This window comes from Alternaria novae-zelandiae (assembly GCF_023758075.1).
Source record: "Alternaria novae-zelandiae strain BMP 2774 chromosome Unknown scaffold_10, whole genome shotgun sequence".
NCBI classification, from domain to species: Eukaryota; Fungi; Ascomycota; class Dothideomycetes; order Pleosporales; family Pleosporaceae; genus Alternaria; species Alternaria novae-zelandiae.
The window spans coordinates 151,864-168,328 of record NW_026056970.1 but is presented as its reverse complement, the minus strand read 5'-3'; the positions used below and the strand labels follow the sequence as shown (position 1 = coordinate 168,328).

Genomic DNA, 16,465 nt, shown 5'->3' with positions numbered 1-16,465 from the left:
CGCGTGCTCAACGAGGATGGGCACGCGACACAGTTGGAAGATGGGAACGGTGAATACGAGTCGAATAACGATGAGATGGGAGGAAGCCTGTGCCTTTAGCGGGTTGCGCGCCGCTGCGCATGTCCCAAGCCACTAAAGTTGAAAAAGTGGGACTTTGATACGCTGTACGCACGCTTTGATCAAGACGTCTGACCTCCTTTGCCGGCAACCCGGGGGCTTCGCGAACTTGTAGCAAGCACAACCATAGGCCCGCTAAGCATCGAGTGAAGCAGGCGGACTTCTCTCCTCTCCACCTGGTCTGAACCCTTCCCCTCTTTTGTTTCCCGTCACTCCTTTCCCTGCCCAAGTGTGTTGTCAACATACTTTGTGTCCGACGACAACCCTCCGCGCGTACCCGGGGATAAAATAGAGCCGACGATTGCAAACACTGCCGGGCCACCTTGAGCAGCATTATCTACGAGCATCCCGAGCCGGCGCAGGCGACACATCATGGCGAACACGACGTTAGCAGACAATGGCCAATGGAACAGCAAACCAGCGTGGAAGCTGCCGGGATGGTGCGAACCTGTTGTACGTAGCCAAAACCACTCCACAGTATTCGTATACACACAGCAGCATGCTGACAGCGTCACGCACAGATGGTTGCCAGCATCCTGTTCTTCGCCATGTTCATAACACGAAAGCGCGACTTTAAAATCTTCGGCCGGTCATCACAGCGCACCGGCTTCCTCGACAACACCCCGAACGAGTCTACCGACCGCCTCCTCCAGTCCGACAGCGACAGCGAATTCGACGAGATTAGCGCGGTTAAGAACCCCAACGCATCCAAAATCCGAAGCATCTTCTGCTGGAGGGTTACAACACCCAACACATCGCGTTTCCGCCACCATGTCCACAGTCGCATACTGCAGCGCTTCCCTTTCTTGATTGAGATGTTCTATTGGGTTATCAACTATGCATTCTACCGCATGACTGGCGTCGTATCGGCCAAGCTCTTCGCTGGGCGCGGGATATGGGACGTATCTCAGGAACACGGGATTGCAGTACTGGAAGCGGAGGAGTTTGGCCTCCTGAGATTCCTGTTCCCGGTCCGAGAGAGGGACGTACAACAGTGGTTCATGCATGGACACCAAGATGCGCTTACGGTGCTGAACAAGTGCTATGCGCTGATCCACATCCCTGGAACTGTTGGGTAAGTTTGCTGTGGCCTAAGTTCTTGCATCACCACTGACATTTTCAAGCTTCATCTGCTGGTACTACTACGTAGCCCCGTCGTTTGACACCTTCGCCATCGCCCGCCGAACCCTCACCCTTACCAACTTCTGCGCTTTCATGACCTTTGTTGTATACCCATGCATGCCACCGCGACTTCTACCCAAGGAGTACGGCTTCCTCGACACCGTCCGCCATGACGACGCACAAAGTGTATGGATGAGTGGCAAGTTTGTCAATCAACTCGCAGCGATGCCCTCGATGCATTTTGGCTACGCATTCTGCATTGGCATGACCATGATCTACCACTCAGGTCTCTTCCGCCGCACCTTGGAACAGGGCGAAGTGCGCAAGAACGCCTTCTGGAAGATCTTCTACCTGATTGTTGGAATAGGATACCCCTCTTTCATCCTGACGGTCATTGTTGCCACGGCCAATCATTACTTCATGGACGCCTTGGTGGCTACCTGCTTCGTCTTCTTCTCGTTCCTTTGCAACAAGGTCTTCTACGTCTTCATCCCGCTCGAAGATCTCCTGCTCTACGTTATCCGGGCAGACAAGCCCGTTCCTACAACCGGTGACCGCTTCCACGAGAAGGGTGGCCGGTTATAGTTTTGGCAGCTTGATCTCGGCCTTTGGTTTTGGTTAACTACCACGGTCGCTTACACTTCGTCGCATTTACAGGACATAGCATTACAGGCGGCGTTGGTCAAAGCAGTACACGCATCGCACTTGGTTATCAGACACGCGGCGGTTTACATGTACATATTCTGAATTCATACTCAAACATTATCCTTCGATTCGTCCTTCGGTTGTTACTATAACTGGATGCTGACCAGTCGTACTTGTGGACGCAAGCTAGAACGCGCCAAGGCCGGTTCCTGCGTTAGCGCAAGTGAAAGCTCCCCAGCATTCGCGACGCGTCCGAGCTCCCGGCGTGTGCCAGCCATCATCTCCAACCTCCCCCTCAGCACTCCGTAAGTCAGTCCACCCATCACCAGACGCGATTCGTGCAGGACGCTATAGCGCTTCACTCTATCTACTTTTCGCAAACCATACTGCTTGTCGTGTGCTGACATTCCATTCCGGGACAGCTACTCTTGAGATTCAGATAGCTTCATTCGCTTTCGCACACCGTCCCTCGTTCTCGCAAACACAGAAACGCAGTCGCCATGGCGGATCTCGAGCAGCAAACCCCGATTGAGGGCACACCGATCGACGACATTGAGATGGAGGGTGCGGGTGATGCTGGAGCTGGCGCAGGTGAGGAGACAACTCTCCTGCCGGAGATTGAGCCCGAAGCACCCAAGCTGGTTCTCTTCGCTGAGTAAGTGATGGCCACGTACATTTTCCGGTTCGCAGGATTGGACAGCTAGCTCGCTTGAGACGAGGTGCTACTATCGGGCGCATGAAGTTTGCCAGCTCTGAAGGGCTGAAGGCAACGCGCGCAACACCACTCTCAGCTCTATGGGCTATTAGCATATACTTCCTGGCTCTGGAATACTAGTGACACACATCATGAACGCGCGGTTAACATGCGACCAGTCTCATGAAGAGTCCGATCGTTGAAGTCGTCGTTGGCTCAGGAGACAACCGCACCACATACTCAGCACACGAGGCAGTTCTCGTCAAGTCACCAGAGTTCGCCAAACAGGTCGAGAAGTTTGCGCCAGGAGGGGTACGCTATCACGCCATCAGCGAGTAAATATGCGCTCACTAACAGTCTCCAGCCTCGTCAAATCGTCTACACTGATTGCGATGTCGATGCGATGGGCTCAGTCGTCGAATACCTCTACACAGGCGAATACTTCCCCAAGAAGACGTCAGCCGCACGCGATGCGCCCCTCGAGAAAGACCCGCGACAGCCTGTAACCGATAATGACGGCTTGGGTCTCCTCGTCCACGCACGCATCTACACGCTTGCCGACCGTCTCCAACTTCCCGAGCTGAAATCGCTCGCACACTCCAAGATCCACCGCACAGCGTCGACTGCAAAGGGCGAGCTTGCATACGCACGCTACGTATACAAGGAGTCCAACCCGGAAGATGCCACAATCCGCAAGCCCGTCGCTGCCTTCTGGGCTACACGAAGCTACAGCCTACGCCACGACGCGGAGCCAGAGTTCAAGGCCATGTGCCTGGAATTCCCGCAATTCTCGTATGACGTGCTGCAGCTCGTCTTGGACCAGCAGGAGAAGAAGCGTGGTGGTGATGATGGACCAAGCCGAAGTGGACCAACTGTGGTTCCTGGAAGCACGAGGAAGAGGGCTAGGGTGAGTCAGGTGTAGATGCGATATTTAATGTTGCTTCGTGCTTGATTCACCTCGCCGTCCTAGACCACGGCTACATCACCTGCCTTCTCGCTTACCTACCCGAGAGTCCTTCCGAATCTCTTTGCAAATCACCTCGAATGCCAGCTGCGTGTCCCGCGTAGCTGTGGCGATATTCTGTTTTCAGATCTGCAGGTTGTTTCTCCTGCTTACACCGATTCCTTTTGTCACATACACACCCATGATCTTAGTCACATTTACCATCGAGGACCAGCAGCGAACTGATATTCCATAATGTCAAAAATCTTGTTTGTTGTAAGGTTGTGGTAGCGCTGGCTGGGACGGAAAGTTTTCGAATGTAGTACCATGTACAGTAGCCGAGATAGGTATTTCCGGACTCGAAGTCTACATAAAGCAGATGACAAGCTTGTCGATTTTGGATATCTGATTAGCAATTGGTGCAACGCCTTGACGGCGCTATGTGAGAAACAGTATATTGTTGAGACCAGCCAGTAAGACGTGGAGGTCGTTCCGTCACGACATAGTGGTACGTCCCCCAGCCTTCGTATATGCCAGACATCGAGATCTGAGTAAGCTGTCTACTTTCGTTGCAAGGAGCGCAGTACATTTCGCACAACACAGATCGGATACAACAGATAACGACAAAGTATAAACTCGATAGGCAAAACTACCGTGAACTTGCGGATCCCGTAAAATACATCGTTATACGCACTTGACACAAGGAAAACGTTAAAGAGGTCTACAGCCTACATAAGATGGAACATGTAAGATATGATCTGCAAGTAACCCTGGGGGAGCTTCAGAGGTGTACGTACACCTTAGTCGAGGACAAGACTAACTATCTAGAGCCTACGTTGACGCTAAGTCGCCTCATTGCATGTTTGTATCTTGATGTAGACTGCAGCCTGTTTAGTATTTGCCTTGTCTGAGTGAGGTGCAGCCATCTCTGAATTTACCCCAGGATCACTCACAGATCAGATCTTACATCTTCTGAGACGCGACGAACGATCTGCGGGAGACTTGCCTATAGCTGCTGTCATGAGATGCAATTACTTGCATCCACCCTTGCTGGAGAAAAAGCCGAGAGATGCATGGTGACGTTGACGGGTAACTTCCTGCAGGGACGGGGGTCGCCTGGCGCGAACATAATACAGCGCTATAACAGAGGTACAAGTTTTGTTGGGACGACGGTCTTGTACTGTATGCATAGTGACCTTTACAGGAACGTAAAGGCGTTGCTACCTGGGTACGTAGGGTGCCAAGGACGGTCGAAAGAGGGGTTATATGCCGCTTCGTGATGTGGAGGTATCGTACTTGAGCGATTAGTAGGGTAAGAAGAGGAGCAAACAAGGAAGAACCGTGGCCGTGGAAATAAGCAGTCTTTGATGCTGTTGGGTAGGTAGTAAGAAGGTAGATGGAACTAGCAACGCCGTCGTTCAAGTGTGTCGACTGTCGAGCGGACCAAAGGGCTAAGGTGGTATCCACGCTAACGCTCACGGCAAGCTGAATCGGGGCCTTCCAGAGCTCGACGTTCCCATAGCCCGGTAATTTATAGCATGTCGTCGATCCGTGAACCATTGGCGATGACTGCGGACAATAGCCCTCTGACATCTGTCACCCATCGGGTCGCGAGATTGCGGACCGGCTGTCGACGAGTCGAAGACGCCACCCGAGGGTACGAGGGCCGGTCTGGTCTGCGCGAACACGTGGAGGTGCATCGCCGTGAGTGAGTCTACGATTTGCGGTGGATCGATTGGCTGCAAGTGTGCGATCGTAGAGTTTGTGACACAGCGACCCGGGCCCGCGATGCATGCGTAGTGCTGCTTGATGTACAATCGGTCAGGAGGGTGTGCAGCTGCGTGCTACCATTGCCCGCGACTCTGAGGCAGTGGGCACGCGCTAGACGCGCATTGGGAGCGGATATTCTGTAGCCCCAGAACTGTGAGACATGGTCACGATGGCAGAAGTGAAGTCCCAAAGTGGTGGAGGCAAAGCACAACAGGGAGGTGGATATATACCAGCAGCCGCGGCCCAGTTGGCATGAGTGTGGACCCGAGTCTGGCCAGACACTTCTAAGATTCTAAGATTGATTTCTCCGAGCGTCCAGTTCATCTCGGCAAAGGCTCTCACATGACAGTCGAATAGGTGTCTGGAGGGCTTCTGCGCTGCGTCCCAGGCTGGACAGACCCTGCAGCGCCTCGCATCTGCCCCGCAGTCGCCTGGCCAATATCTCCCAGCTGCAGCACCTCATACGGAACCCTCTCCGGAACTGCTCCAGCCCATGCATGCGCTCATCCCGCTGCTTCTTACTTAACAGCCAATTAACCGCCAATCACGCCTGCCTGGCTCCACCGTCTCTCCTGCTCCCTCTCGTCGCGTGTAGAGAGACAGGCTGCTTGGTGATAGCTGCGCGTCTTCTGCCTGTACAGCACGGCCCGGTGGGCCAGCAGTCTAGCCTTTTTCTGCTCTCACGAGACCCGCTCCCGGGCCTCGCATCGTGAGTCGCACACTCTTCAGCGCTCCACGTACCTTTACATCGTGACCCGCCAGCGCATTCGGCGGGCCTCACCGCGCGCCTTTCCAGCCACTTTACGCTACTGCCCATGGCCACCGTTTGTACAAGACGGCAGCGAGCTTCGGAACGGCGCTTGCACTGCAGTTCCAGCCAGCTTGACCAAGTCAGGACGCAATCCTTCTAGCGTCACTTGACCCTACAAACCAACGCCACGCCCCGAGGCTATCGATTATCGTGTCTTCAATAATTCCGTCTACCAGCACTACCCGTCTTCATCATCTCCTGGACGCCCGCCTGCCGTACTCCTGCTACACAACCACCCTCACATCCATCGCCAATCGCCAATACCAATACGAACCCCATCCTGGTCGACACGCTAGCCGCGCTGATCGTCACCTCCAAGTGTAAGCTAACATCCTATGCTACACTGGAGTTTTGTTGATCCATGGCAGACAAAGCACATACTCAATCGCACATCAATCTCTCCGACTATTCCTCGACACGCTCTCCGTCTGCACAGTACATCGGTAGACATCGGCAACATATCCACACGTCCAAATGATCCAAGTCTGTCACTCGGCCCCTCCATACAAGACCGTGCATCCGAGGCGACTCGTGCTTGCACCGGTCATACAAAACCAAACCACAATGAATCCCCCCTCAGCACCCAACCCGGCAGGCGACGCAGGCGTACTACCAGACTTCAACAACCTCAGCCTCCAGGACGCACCATCACCGCCCGCCAACGACGACGATCTCGACGTTTTGACCATGTCACGGGAAACCGCCATGAAGTTGATCGCACGCTCAATAATTGCCATTGCCAATGCAGCTGGCGATGTGCCCGCCACACCACCACTTTCGCGGCCCGGGACGCCTGGCGGACGGGAAAACCACCTCATACGCTCCCACCGACGGACAGCGTCCAGACCAGCGACGCCTATCCCCGCCGAAAAAGAGAACCACCAACCGACTGAGCTAGCTCCACCGGAAGCGGGTCACGATGAGCCCGTCACCATACACGACATTGGCGCCGGAGCGCAGCCCGAGTCCGTGCAACGAGCCAACATGGCTCGCAAGTTTTTCTCCAAGACGGTGCCCAAAGTCGGCGTCGAGGAGTACATGAACCGCATTCAGAGATTCTGTCCGCTGTCCACGGGGGTTTGGCTAGCTGCTGGGTCGTACATGTTGCGATTATGCGTTATCGATAGGAGCGTTCCCCTCACATACCGGACAATGCATCGGCTCATACTGGCTTGCGCTCTCGTAGCGATGAAGGCATTAGAAGATCACAGGTGGCCGCAGAAGCGCTTTGCTGCCGTAGGAGGTGTCGACGAGGCAGCACTCAGCCGACTTGAGCTATGCGTAGAGTTCTTGCTGTCGTTTGACGTACAAATCTTCACACCAGAGAAGCTCAAGGAGTTGACACTTCAACTGCAAAAGGCGGGACAGGCTGCAACCATGACCTGTAGATTACCGACATCCTTCAGCCTGAAGATGAACAACCCAAAAGTACGGAATGCGCAGGCTGTTTGAATTGGAACGACACTAGGGCAAGCATCTCCTTTTGTTTGGAATTTTAGGATATCCCCATCTAGCATGGCAATGGCGTTTGAGTAGCAAAACACGGGCATGACGGCCAGAGAAGCGTCTGTACTATAGACACCAAGAGGTGTACTGGAGAGAATCTCAAAAATTTCGACGTGCAAACACAGGCTGCATTGAAACCCACTTTTGGCGGTAGAATGTGGAGACCCGATAATGTAGATTCAGGTACCGGCTCCAAGTGGAGGAGATGCGAGCCGAGCAAGTCATGTGCAGGCCGAGATAGCTGCTGATAGTGTTGTTGAGTATCCATGGAAACAATGGCAATCACTGCAATTGGCAGATTGTTGACTTGGATCATGTACGTCCTTTTTCCATGGTGTTGAGGCGTCGCAATGAGACGACCATCCTTGCCAATCACAGTTTAGCGTGCGCGGCAACGATGATCGTGCCCCTGGCGCGCCGCATGTTGCTTGATTGATTCCAGACTGCATCCTTCACCCGACACTAACAGCCACCGCCCAACACCCGCCTCTACCTGCCTTTACTCGACGTCTGCCTACATCGCATTCAAGATTCGCATACATTGTGTGTATAGTGTCCCTCGCTCTACCATCGGACAGCGCTCGACGCTCGCTTTCACGCCACACCGCTGCCCGCCCGTCACTCTCTGCCTTCACAAATCCTCACCATGACGCGGATAATACTACCCTTTGCCGCAGTCGTCGCTGCCCTTTCTCCACTCGTCAGTGCCGGGATCAAATTCACATCACCGAAAGCGGGCGACAAGATTGCGGCTGGCGGAGCCGTCACAGTAAAATGGGAAGAAGGTGGCACAGGACCGAAGCTCGCAGACCTGACAACGTATGAGTTGCAGGTGATCGTGGGAGGCAATGATGGCACTGAGCAGGTAGGTTGCGAAGACTGGCATCAGCACAGGCGCAACGAAAAGATACTAATGAGGGGAAACAGTTCCCAGTGGGCGTCATCACAACAAGCGGCGCGTTCACAGCGGGCAACACAGCCTCGGGCAGAATTGAAACATCTCAGTCTGAAGACCTGAAAGACGTCAATGCCTAGTAAGTTCCCACCCGAAACCCAGCTCAACGACCGACTAACCTGACCGCCATAGCTTCATCAAGATGATCGCAGTTGGTAAGACTGGCGGTCAGCTCCTCACCTACTCCGATCGCTTCCAGTTCAGTGGCATGACGGGCAAGAACATTCTGAGCCCCGCGGTCAAAGCCGCCGTCAAGGACATCGATACCACAACCGGGCCGCCGACCGTAGACACGACGACCGATGGGACGAATCCTGCTGACCCAGATCCGGTTGATGACGACGTATACAAGGTGGACTACGCGATGCAGACGGGTCTGACGCGTTACGCGCCCATGCAGCCTGTACCGCCCACCAAGATCACCGCCAAGAACACAAAGCCTTTGTACCCTACAAGCAGCGTCAAGATTGCGAAGTCGAGGCTGCCGATCCCAAGCCAATTGACTACGCTCACGCAGAGTCAAACTTTCTCTGTTAAGAGCATGGAGAACACGGTACGTTTTTTGGGTGTATAGAGATGCTAGAAGCTTTACTGACATCTTTTAGGTTGCCGCAGCTCCTCACGCCACCGACGACATGGCCAAATTCCTTAGGCGCTGGCAGGACTAGATCTCCCCCGATCACATGCATTACCGATTCGACAACGAACGCATCGGACGAAACAAAGCGACTATGCTCCACCGTACGACAAAGCACAAACACCCACCTCTCGTGCGAAAGGCTTTGGGGTCAGTATTAGGAGCCATACTGCATTGGTCAGCTCGGCTGCAGCATGGACACTTGCGATTTTGGAGGTATCATTGATCTATCGCATGGATTGACAACGGCATAATGGACCGGCGTTTAGGGATCGAGCGTGTTTTGCGGCGTCAGACGACTTGTTGTGGGTTAAGAATTTAGACATGATTATGTAGTACTACGAAAATTAGCGAAGCGACATGCATATCTATACACGACAAATACTCGCGATGTGCAACTGAGGATCAAATTCAGAAGGGTCGCACCTTCCTGTTATGATCGAGACTGGTAGACCGCGGCTACCCGTCAGATGCAAGCTCACCCCACCACCCCACCTTCGCGGCCTGTAGCTATCAGCGCGCCTAACAAACAGCAAAGCTCCTTCAAGCTCCCCATGCGTGCCCTGCTACCTCAAATCAGTCGTTCACTTCGACACACTCTACGACCACGTCTGCCATCACCAACACACTCAGCGACTGCAACACCTTGCTTTTACACCTTATCTGCAGAGAGCGGAAGCTGGACCAACGTGCACAAGATGGCGATTGCCGAAAACTATGAAGAGGTGCTAAAGGGCAAATACCCGGCCAAGGCACATGCAAAGAAAGTCGCAGAGTGGATCATCGAGAAGGGTGGAGACAAGAATGGAACAATTTACCTAGAAGCGCAGAAGCAGAAGTTAAACGAAGTATGCATTCATGATGATGCTGGTCACAACACAAACTAATGTACTTGCCAGGACAACGATGGCGAGGCACCATTCCGGTAGGCATCATTTGGGTCGAGGTGAGCATACGCTGACCCTTTCCATCTAGTCAGCGACGGTACTTCTTCTATCTCAGCGGCTGCGAGCTGCCAGATTCGTATCTTGTATACGAAATAGCCACCGAGAAGCTCACACTCTTCATCCCTCCTGTAGAGCCGGATGAGGTTATCTGGTCTGGTCTGCCCATGAGCCCGGAAGAGGCCAAGGCCAAGTACGACATTGACGAATGTCTGACTACCAAAGACGTCAACTCTCACCTAGCAAGCCAATCCGAATCCGCGCAATCAACCGTTTACGCTATTCCGGAGCAGGTATCCGATCACATCACATTTATCTCCTACAAAGAGAAGGAGTTCAAGCAGCTCAAGACCGCCATTGAGTACTGCCGCGTCACGAAGACAGACTATGAAATCGCCCTCATCCGCAAAGCAAACGTCATCTCAACAGCAGCCCACGAGGCCGTCATGAAGGCTGCGTCGAAAGCGCAGAACGAATGCGAACTTGAGGCTGTATTCCTCAAGGCGTGTGTAGAGCGCAACGCGAAGAACCAGGCCTATCACTCGATTGTCGCAGCCGGTGAACACGCCGCGACGCTGCACTATGTCAACAATGCCGCTCCCATCTCGGATCAGAACCTTTTATTGTTAGACGCAGGATGCGAGGTCGACTGCTACGCTTCCGACATCACACGCACGTTCCCCGTGAAAGGAAAATTCACAACTGAATCCCTCGCCATCTACAAGATCGTTCTAGACATGCAGCATCAGTGCACCAACGCGCTCAAAGCTGGTGTCGTATGGGACCACGTGCACGAGCTCGCCCATAAGATAGCTATCAAGGGACTCTTGGACCTCGGTATTTTGAAGGGCGATGCGGAGGAGCTCTTCAACAAGAGAATCAGCGTAGCTTTCTTCCCTCATGGTCTAGGTCACTATTTGGGAATGGACACCCACGACTCTGGCGGCGACCCCAACTACGCGGACAAGGACGTCATGTTTAGGTACCTAAGGAAGAGGGGAACCCTACCCGAACGCAGCGTCATTACCGTTGAGCCTGGTATCTACTTCTGCAAGTTCATCATTGAGCCGTACCTCAAGGATGAGGAGAAGAAGAAGTACATTGACGAGAGTGTGCTGGACAAGTACTGGAGTGTGGGTGGTGTGAGGATCGAAGGTATGCTGACACAATGAAGGGTGTTGAATGTATGCTAACGTATTGCAGATAACGTGCTCGTTACCAAAGATGGTTTTGAGAACCTGACGCCGACGGTCAAGGAGATTGATGATATTACTCAGTTGATTGTATCTGGACAGTAGGGTGACTCCGTCGCCGTCGCGCAACTTGAATACATAGTCATGTAGCGTAACCAACGCAATCGCAACCGCACTGGCCATGGTTGGGCTTCATTAGGATTGTATGCACTATCCAACCCTTGAAAAGCCTGTGCACGATACAAATACGCAAGCCGAATATGAAATGTTGAACTGCTCAACACACTGAGCAATGTAAAGACGGCACTCAGGAGCGCGACAGCTCTAGGAGTAGCTACTATTCCTGTCGCAACATACCAACAAAAAACCGAGGTAGAAGTATACATCACATCAGGAAGTACAAACTTATCAAGTTTTAGCGACGTGTATGCAGCAAAGTGCGACCTGGTTTTGAGCACCCGCGGGGATAGTGGTCTTGTAGAGCATAAAGTGTTTCGTCTTTCTAGATGCTCACTAGTCTAATTATACAGAAACGAAGGCAAAAAACGCGTATAAAAGTGATTGTATAGAAAAGAAGAGAGCAGCACCTGGTACAAGGGAAAATTTGAACAGGCCTGCAGCATACAACAGAGTAAACATATCCAGACTAGAAGACTTGGCTCCATTGTAGGCTCCAGAGTATCCTGAGTTTCCCTCGATTAAGGTGGCAGCGTTGGGAAGCGCAGAGTTGAATTGGAATCTCTTCCATGAGTCTCCACGCTCTAGTTGGGCTGCAATAACGCTAAGGTAGCGATGCAGTAACCGTACCCGGCCCAAAGGTTAGAGCAATCTTCGCTCAACTGTGAGTTGAGTTGACGCAACGTGGCCAAAGGGACTGGTGCGGCCTCGCAGTTACTGCCGTCCGAAGGAGTATAGTATTTGATGCAGCCTTCCACAGCGCCAGTGATGCTATTGTCCAGTACACCAGCGTCAGCAGTCTGGGTATCGGCATTCTGCTTGGGCGCTGGCTGTTCATCGACAGTCTGATGTTGTTCAAGATCAAGTGGCTGATCGTCGTTGTTATTGTTGTTATTGACAGTTTCGCGGCCCGCGGTCTGGGTCAGGCTAGCGACAGCATTGTTGTCGCAGCTACTGTCCCCGAAAGGAGCGATGAGACGGTTTGCAATATCTGAAGCGTAGCATGCGGTAGCGCCTTGACCCAAGTTTGGATCTGTGACCTGATCGCCGGAGTTGTAGAGACGCGCTGCTTTGTAGTACTTGCTGTCGTCCGGGGTGGCACTGAAGGCGTCCAGCGCCTTCTTCAGACTTAGCCTTAGACCTTCTCCGGTGGTACCTTCGTGGATCATGTCGTGGATCACGTTGTCGGGGCAGGGCGTGATGGCATGGCAGGAGGCAGTACCTGCGCCCTGCATAAGACCCGCTGGTGTACGACGTCAGTGTATGTATCTCACGTAGTTCGGGAAGAGACACTTACGGTTGGGCGCGTCGGACGCAGTAGTGGGAGCACGAACACAGCCCTTGGACTCTTGCATCATTATGGCGAGAATGAGCTCTTTGGGAACGCCAGAAGCTGCTGACTCTGACTCAATACTGTCCTTGACGGCCTGAGTTTCGGCGTCGCTGTTGTTGTCGCCCCAGCCGTGATTTTCGCAAGAACCCTTGATAGTGTCCTGATTGGATGCCCTACTAATGTGTAAGTAAATAACATACTCTTGTCTTGATGGAGACATACCAGGCGTCCTCGAAAGACTTCCATTCGCTCTGCTTCGGCCATCCTGCAGCGGCCGACCCGTCACCGCCAAACGTGATGTAAGCAGCTCGCGGAGCTAAAGTAGTAGATGTTGCGACACGAGAGTAAAGCGGGAACGCGTATCCAAAAGCGATGAAGCTGCTAGCAGCGAAGATAGAGGTTGGTAACATTGTTGTTATAGTCGAAAAGCTGTTGGTCTAATGCAAATCTTGGTGAAGAAATACAATGAACTTGGGGGTTCGTATGCTGGAATACGCACGAGGCCGGTCAGTCTGATACTCGTATTAGCATTGTAGTCCCCAAACCATTTTTTGGGGTTGCTGTCCAACGTGGAAAACGTATACGTACGCGGTAAACGACTAGTTGGACTCAGGCGTTGATTAAAGAAGAGAGGCTTCTGAACTGAGAACCAGGAAGAACAGAGGGAAAAGAATGTAAAGAGTTGCTTTGGCGATGAGGTCCTCTAAGTAGTCGCGCAGTAAAGGCGATACATTCGAAACACGCATCGCGAAAGTGCCCACAATTGTAAGCGACAAGAACAATCACTTCGCCCGGAAGGCCTTGCAATTTCTCAAGATTCGTAAGAAATCTTTGCCTTGCGAGGTGAATGTCGCAAACGCCGCCCCTGGGCATCCCTGTCCGTCATCCTCGCGCCCGTACCTGAACGTTTCCGAAGGGGGCGAAATTACTCAACGACACTACATATATTTCTCGGTTGTTCGCGTGTAACCCGAGACGCGAAAATCCTAGATAAAGCAATTCTTTCCATGTGCGATACTGTTGCTGAGCGCATGTTGACTTGCTGCGAGATACAGTGACCGGCCCAATATAGTCAGTTGATGGTGTGAATCTCTCGAGACCCGAGGCGAAAGCTGACCCCACGAAGGAGGAGACACTAAAGATACTCCTGTTTCTCAGTGAAAGGGGGGAGGCCGATCGTTGCAGAGTGGAACAGACAGAGCTTCCCAAGGCTGATTTTCAATAAAGTCAGCACAATCTCGCCCATGTAGCCCCGAGACATGTAGAATACGACGTTGGGGCACAAAGGTATGGAGATCTTACAGCCCCTTCAAAGGCAACAAGAAAACCTCGATGAGGCTGATGTGGGGGTTGGAAGAGCAAAGACGCATGGAACTGGAAGCTGCCTGGAGAATAGAAGTAACTGAAAGGGTATATTCATGATTCATGTCTCGTTGTCATTATATAGGACATTGATTCCGGTCGATGTCACAAAAGTTTCGCCACATGAAGCCGTCGCTCAGGGCGCTTTCCATCCTCCTCGCTGTAAATAAACCACGGTAGGCTCTAAGTGCGTGAATACTCCACTTCCGTCAAGCCGCAGCGACTACTACTCAGAGTCTACCAACCGCGATTCAGCTACTCTCCTGAACCTTCTTGACGATGGCGACAAGGCGGTCGAAGAGGGGCTGTCCCTTCTCGATGCCATTGACCTTGGTGACGACATCCTCAGCGGAGTTCTCCTTGAGGATCTTGGCAAGCTCAGCGGACTCTTCGTCGCCCTCGACGTTCTGGAAGCGGTAGGCCTGCTCGACTGCGCCGAGGAGAGCATCGACCTTCTCACCCTTCTCAGCCAGCTGAGCGGCGGGACCGATGAATCGCTCCTTGCGAGAGAGCTTTCGGAGAGGAGCGCGGCCGACACGCTCGACGTTGTCCTTGAGGACAGGGTTGGAGATACGCTTGATGATCTCCTCGACGTACTCGTCTTGTTCTGATGTCTTGACGCCGTGCTTGGTGACGATCAGGTGGGCAGTCTCCTTGACAGCGTCACGAACAGTGTCGTGGAGCTTCTTGTCCTGAAGCACCTCGTGGATGTATTGGACCTTGTTCTGGTGTCCGTAGTAGGCGGCAGTGGCGTGGGAGGTGTTGACGGTGAAGAGCTTACGCTCAATGTAGGGCTCGAGGTCGTCGACGTAGTGGATGCCCTTAACATCCGGCTTCTTGCCGCCGTTCTCGAAAGGCTTCTGCTCGACACACCACTCGTGGAACTTCTCAATGACGACGTCGAGGCCAGCGTTGGGGGGCTGCTGTGGGACGATACGGTCAATGGCCGAGTTGGCGAAGCGAGCCTTGCTGTCGATGTTCTTCTTGGTCTCCTCGCTCAGCTTGCCCTCGATGAAACCCCTCCATGTAGTTGTAGCGTTGATGGCGTTCTCGCAGGCGATGACGGCGATGGGGTAGTCGAGCTTGCGGGCCTCGATGGCCTTGGCGACGGGCTCAGCGACGAACTTGAGGATGTTGGGGCCGACAGCGCAGGTGACGACGTCGGCGGTGGCAATCTCCTCGACGACCTTGTCCATCTCGTGCTTGGAGTTGATAGCGCGGTAGTGGTCAATGGTGAACTTGCGCTCGCCGTCATCACCAATCTCGGTGACGGTGTAGGTGGAGATCTTTTGGAGGGACTCGATGATGCTGTCCATGACATCGACGAACACGACCTCGTAGCCAGAGTTGTGGAGGAACTCGGCGACGAAGCCACGGCCGATGTTACCACCACCGAAGTGGACTGCCTTCTTCTCGTAGGGCATGATGTGTGTAGTGTGGGTGGTGTGTATTGAACTACGGGAGTGTTATTGGTTGAAGTCGGGTTGGAAGTGAGGTGTAGGGAGTTGAGGGGTGGTAGGGAAGAGGAGTGTTTATTGTGTTGGTGGTGGAGCAGGAAGGCGCGTTGGTGGGGTATAAGTAGTAGGGAACCGGCGGGATTTACAGGTTACGTATGCAATTGGGAAGGACTTACCTGGCCAGAAGGTTCTCTAGCGGGCGGTGTGCAGGTGAGTGTGGAGGTGCAGTAGGCTGTGGTGAGAGAGGGGGAACAGGTGGTGTTTATGTTGGGGGCGCCCAGCGCGATGAGTGAGGTGGCTTAGGATAGACCCCGCAGGGCGGTGACGTTTATTATTGACACCCGATTGGCCGCTAGGAGCGAATGGAGGTAGGCACGAACTGCGAGACAGTGCAAAAGCAATACCGCAGACGCGGGTGTTTGACGTGTCGCTTGCAATATGGCGGCAGCCCACCAACATGAAGTTGAACAGAATATATTAATATCTCACTCGTGGGTGATGCCCAACATCTTACTTGTGATGGCCTCACAAGGCGGAGCTTTCCCGGCCGTGGAGGCCGCTCCATAGCTTGCAACGCCCAACATTATGCTTCGCCTGGATCGCGCATTCCACGATGTGGATGGGGCTGTAGACGTCATAAGTCGTAGCGCCGACAGTGGCCTTGTGGAGACGCCGGTTCGGTCTCCCGTTTTTAGTTTGCGCCAAGCCCATCCATCTCCGTTGCTGTCAGGGCGCCCCGCCATGGGCAGAAAATTGTGTCGCAATACCATCGCGATCGATTTGAAGTGGGTATCTCGTG

At 53.3% G+C, this 16,465-nt stretch overlaps 7 protein-coding genes across 7 annotated transcripts; 5 read left to right on the top strand and 2 right to left on the bottom strand.

Moving 5' to 3' along the window:
- Window positions 1-489: 489 nt before the first annotated feature.
- Window positions 490-1,824, top strand: J4E88_005438 (uncharacterized protein; the record flags this gene model as incomplete). Its single annotated transcript, XM_049399074.1, has 3 exons — window positions 490-570; window positions 639-1,192; window positions 1,242-1,824. 3 exons carry the CDS (start codon window positions 490-492, stop codon window positions 1,822-1,824), a joined length of 1,218 nt encoding a protein of 405 aa, XP_049254865.1.
- A 560-nt stretch (window positions 1,825-2,384) lies between these two features.
- J4E88_005437 (uncharacterized protein) lies at window positions 2,385-3,500 on the top strand (the record flags this gene model as incomplete). Its single annotated transcript, XM_049399073.1, has 3 exons — window positions 2,385-2,539; window positions 2,758-2,890; window positions 2,943-3,500. 3 exons carry the CDS (start codon window positions 2,385-2,387, stop codon window positions 3,498-3,500), a joined length of 846 nt encoding a protein of 281 aa, XP_049254864.1.
- A 3,076-nt stretch (window positions 3,501-6,576) lies between these two features.
- Window positions 6,577-7,554, top strand: J4E88_005436 (uncharacterized protein; the record flags this gene model as incomplete). Its single annotated transcript, XM_049399072.1, has 1 exon — window positions 6,577-7,554. The coding sequence occupies one exon, from the start codon at window positions 6,577-6,579 to the stop codon at window positions 7,552-7,554; it is 978 nt and encodes a 325-aa protein (XP_049254863.1).
- Window positions 7,555-8,254: 700 nt separating this feature from the next.
- J4E88_005435 (uncharacterized protein) lies at window positions 8,255-9,231 on the top strand (the record flags this gene model as incomplete). The annotated part of the gene is made up of 4 exons (XM_049399071.1): window positions 8,255-8,473; window positions 8,527-8,642; window positions 8,696-9,116; window positions 9,169-9,231. 4 exons carry the CDS (start codon window positions 8,255-8,257, stop codon window positions 9,229-9,231), a joined length of 819 nt encoding a protein of 272 aa, XP_049254862.1.
- A 667-nt stretch (window positions 9,232-9,898) lies between these two features.
- J4E88_005434 (uncharacterized protein) lies at window positions 9,899-11,442 on the top strand (the record flags this gene model as incomplete). Its single annotated transcript, XM_049399070.1, has 4 exons — window positions 9,899-10,048; window positions 10,100-10,125; window positions 10,176-11,299; window positions 11,348-11,442. 4 exons carry the CDS (start codon window positions 9,899-9,901, stop codon window positions 11,440-11,442), a joined length of 1,395 nt encoding a protein of 464 aa, XP_049254861.1.
- A 656-nt stretch (window positions 11,443-12,098) lies between these two features.
- Window positions 12,099-13,257, bottom strand: J4E88_005433 (uncharacterized protein; the record flags this gene model as incomplete). Its single annotated transcript, XM_049399069.1, has 3 exons — window positions 12,099-12,757; window positions 12,812-13,020; window positions 13,070-13,257. The coding sequence occupies 3 exons, from the start codon at window positions 13,255-13,257 to the stop codon at window positions 12,099-12,101; spliced, it is 1,056 nt and encodes a 351-aa protein (XP_049254860.1).
- A 1,203-nt stretch (window positions 13,258-14,460) lies between these two features.
- J4E88_005432 (Mannitol-1-phosphate 5-dehydrogenase) lies at window positions 14,461-15,633 on the bottom strand (the record flags this gene model as incomplete). Its single annotated transcript, XM_049399068.1, has 1 exon — window positions 14,461-15,633. The coding sequence occupies one exon, from the start codon at window positions 15,631-15,633 to the stop codon at window positions 14,461-14,463; it is 1,173 nt and encodes a 390-aa protein (XP_049254859.1).
- Window positions 15,634-16,465: the final 832 nt, after the last annotated feature.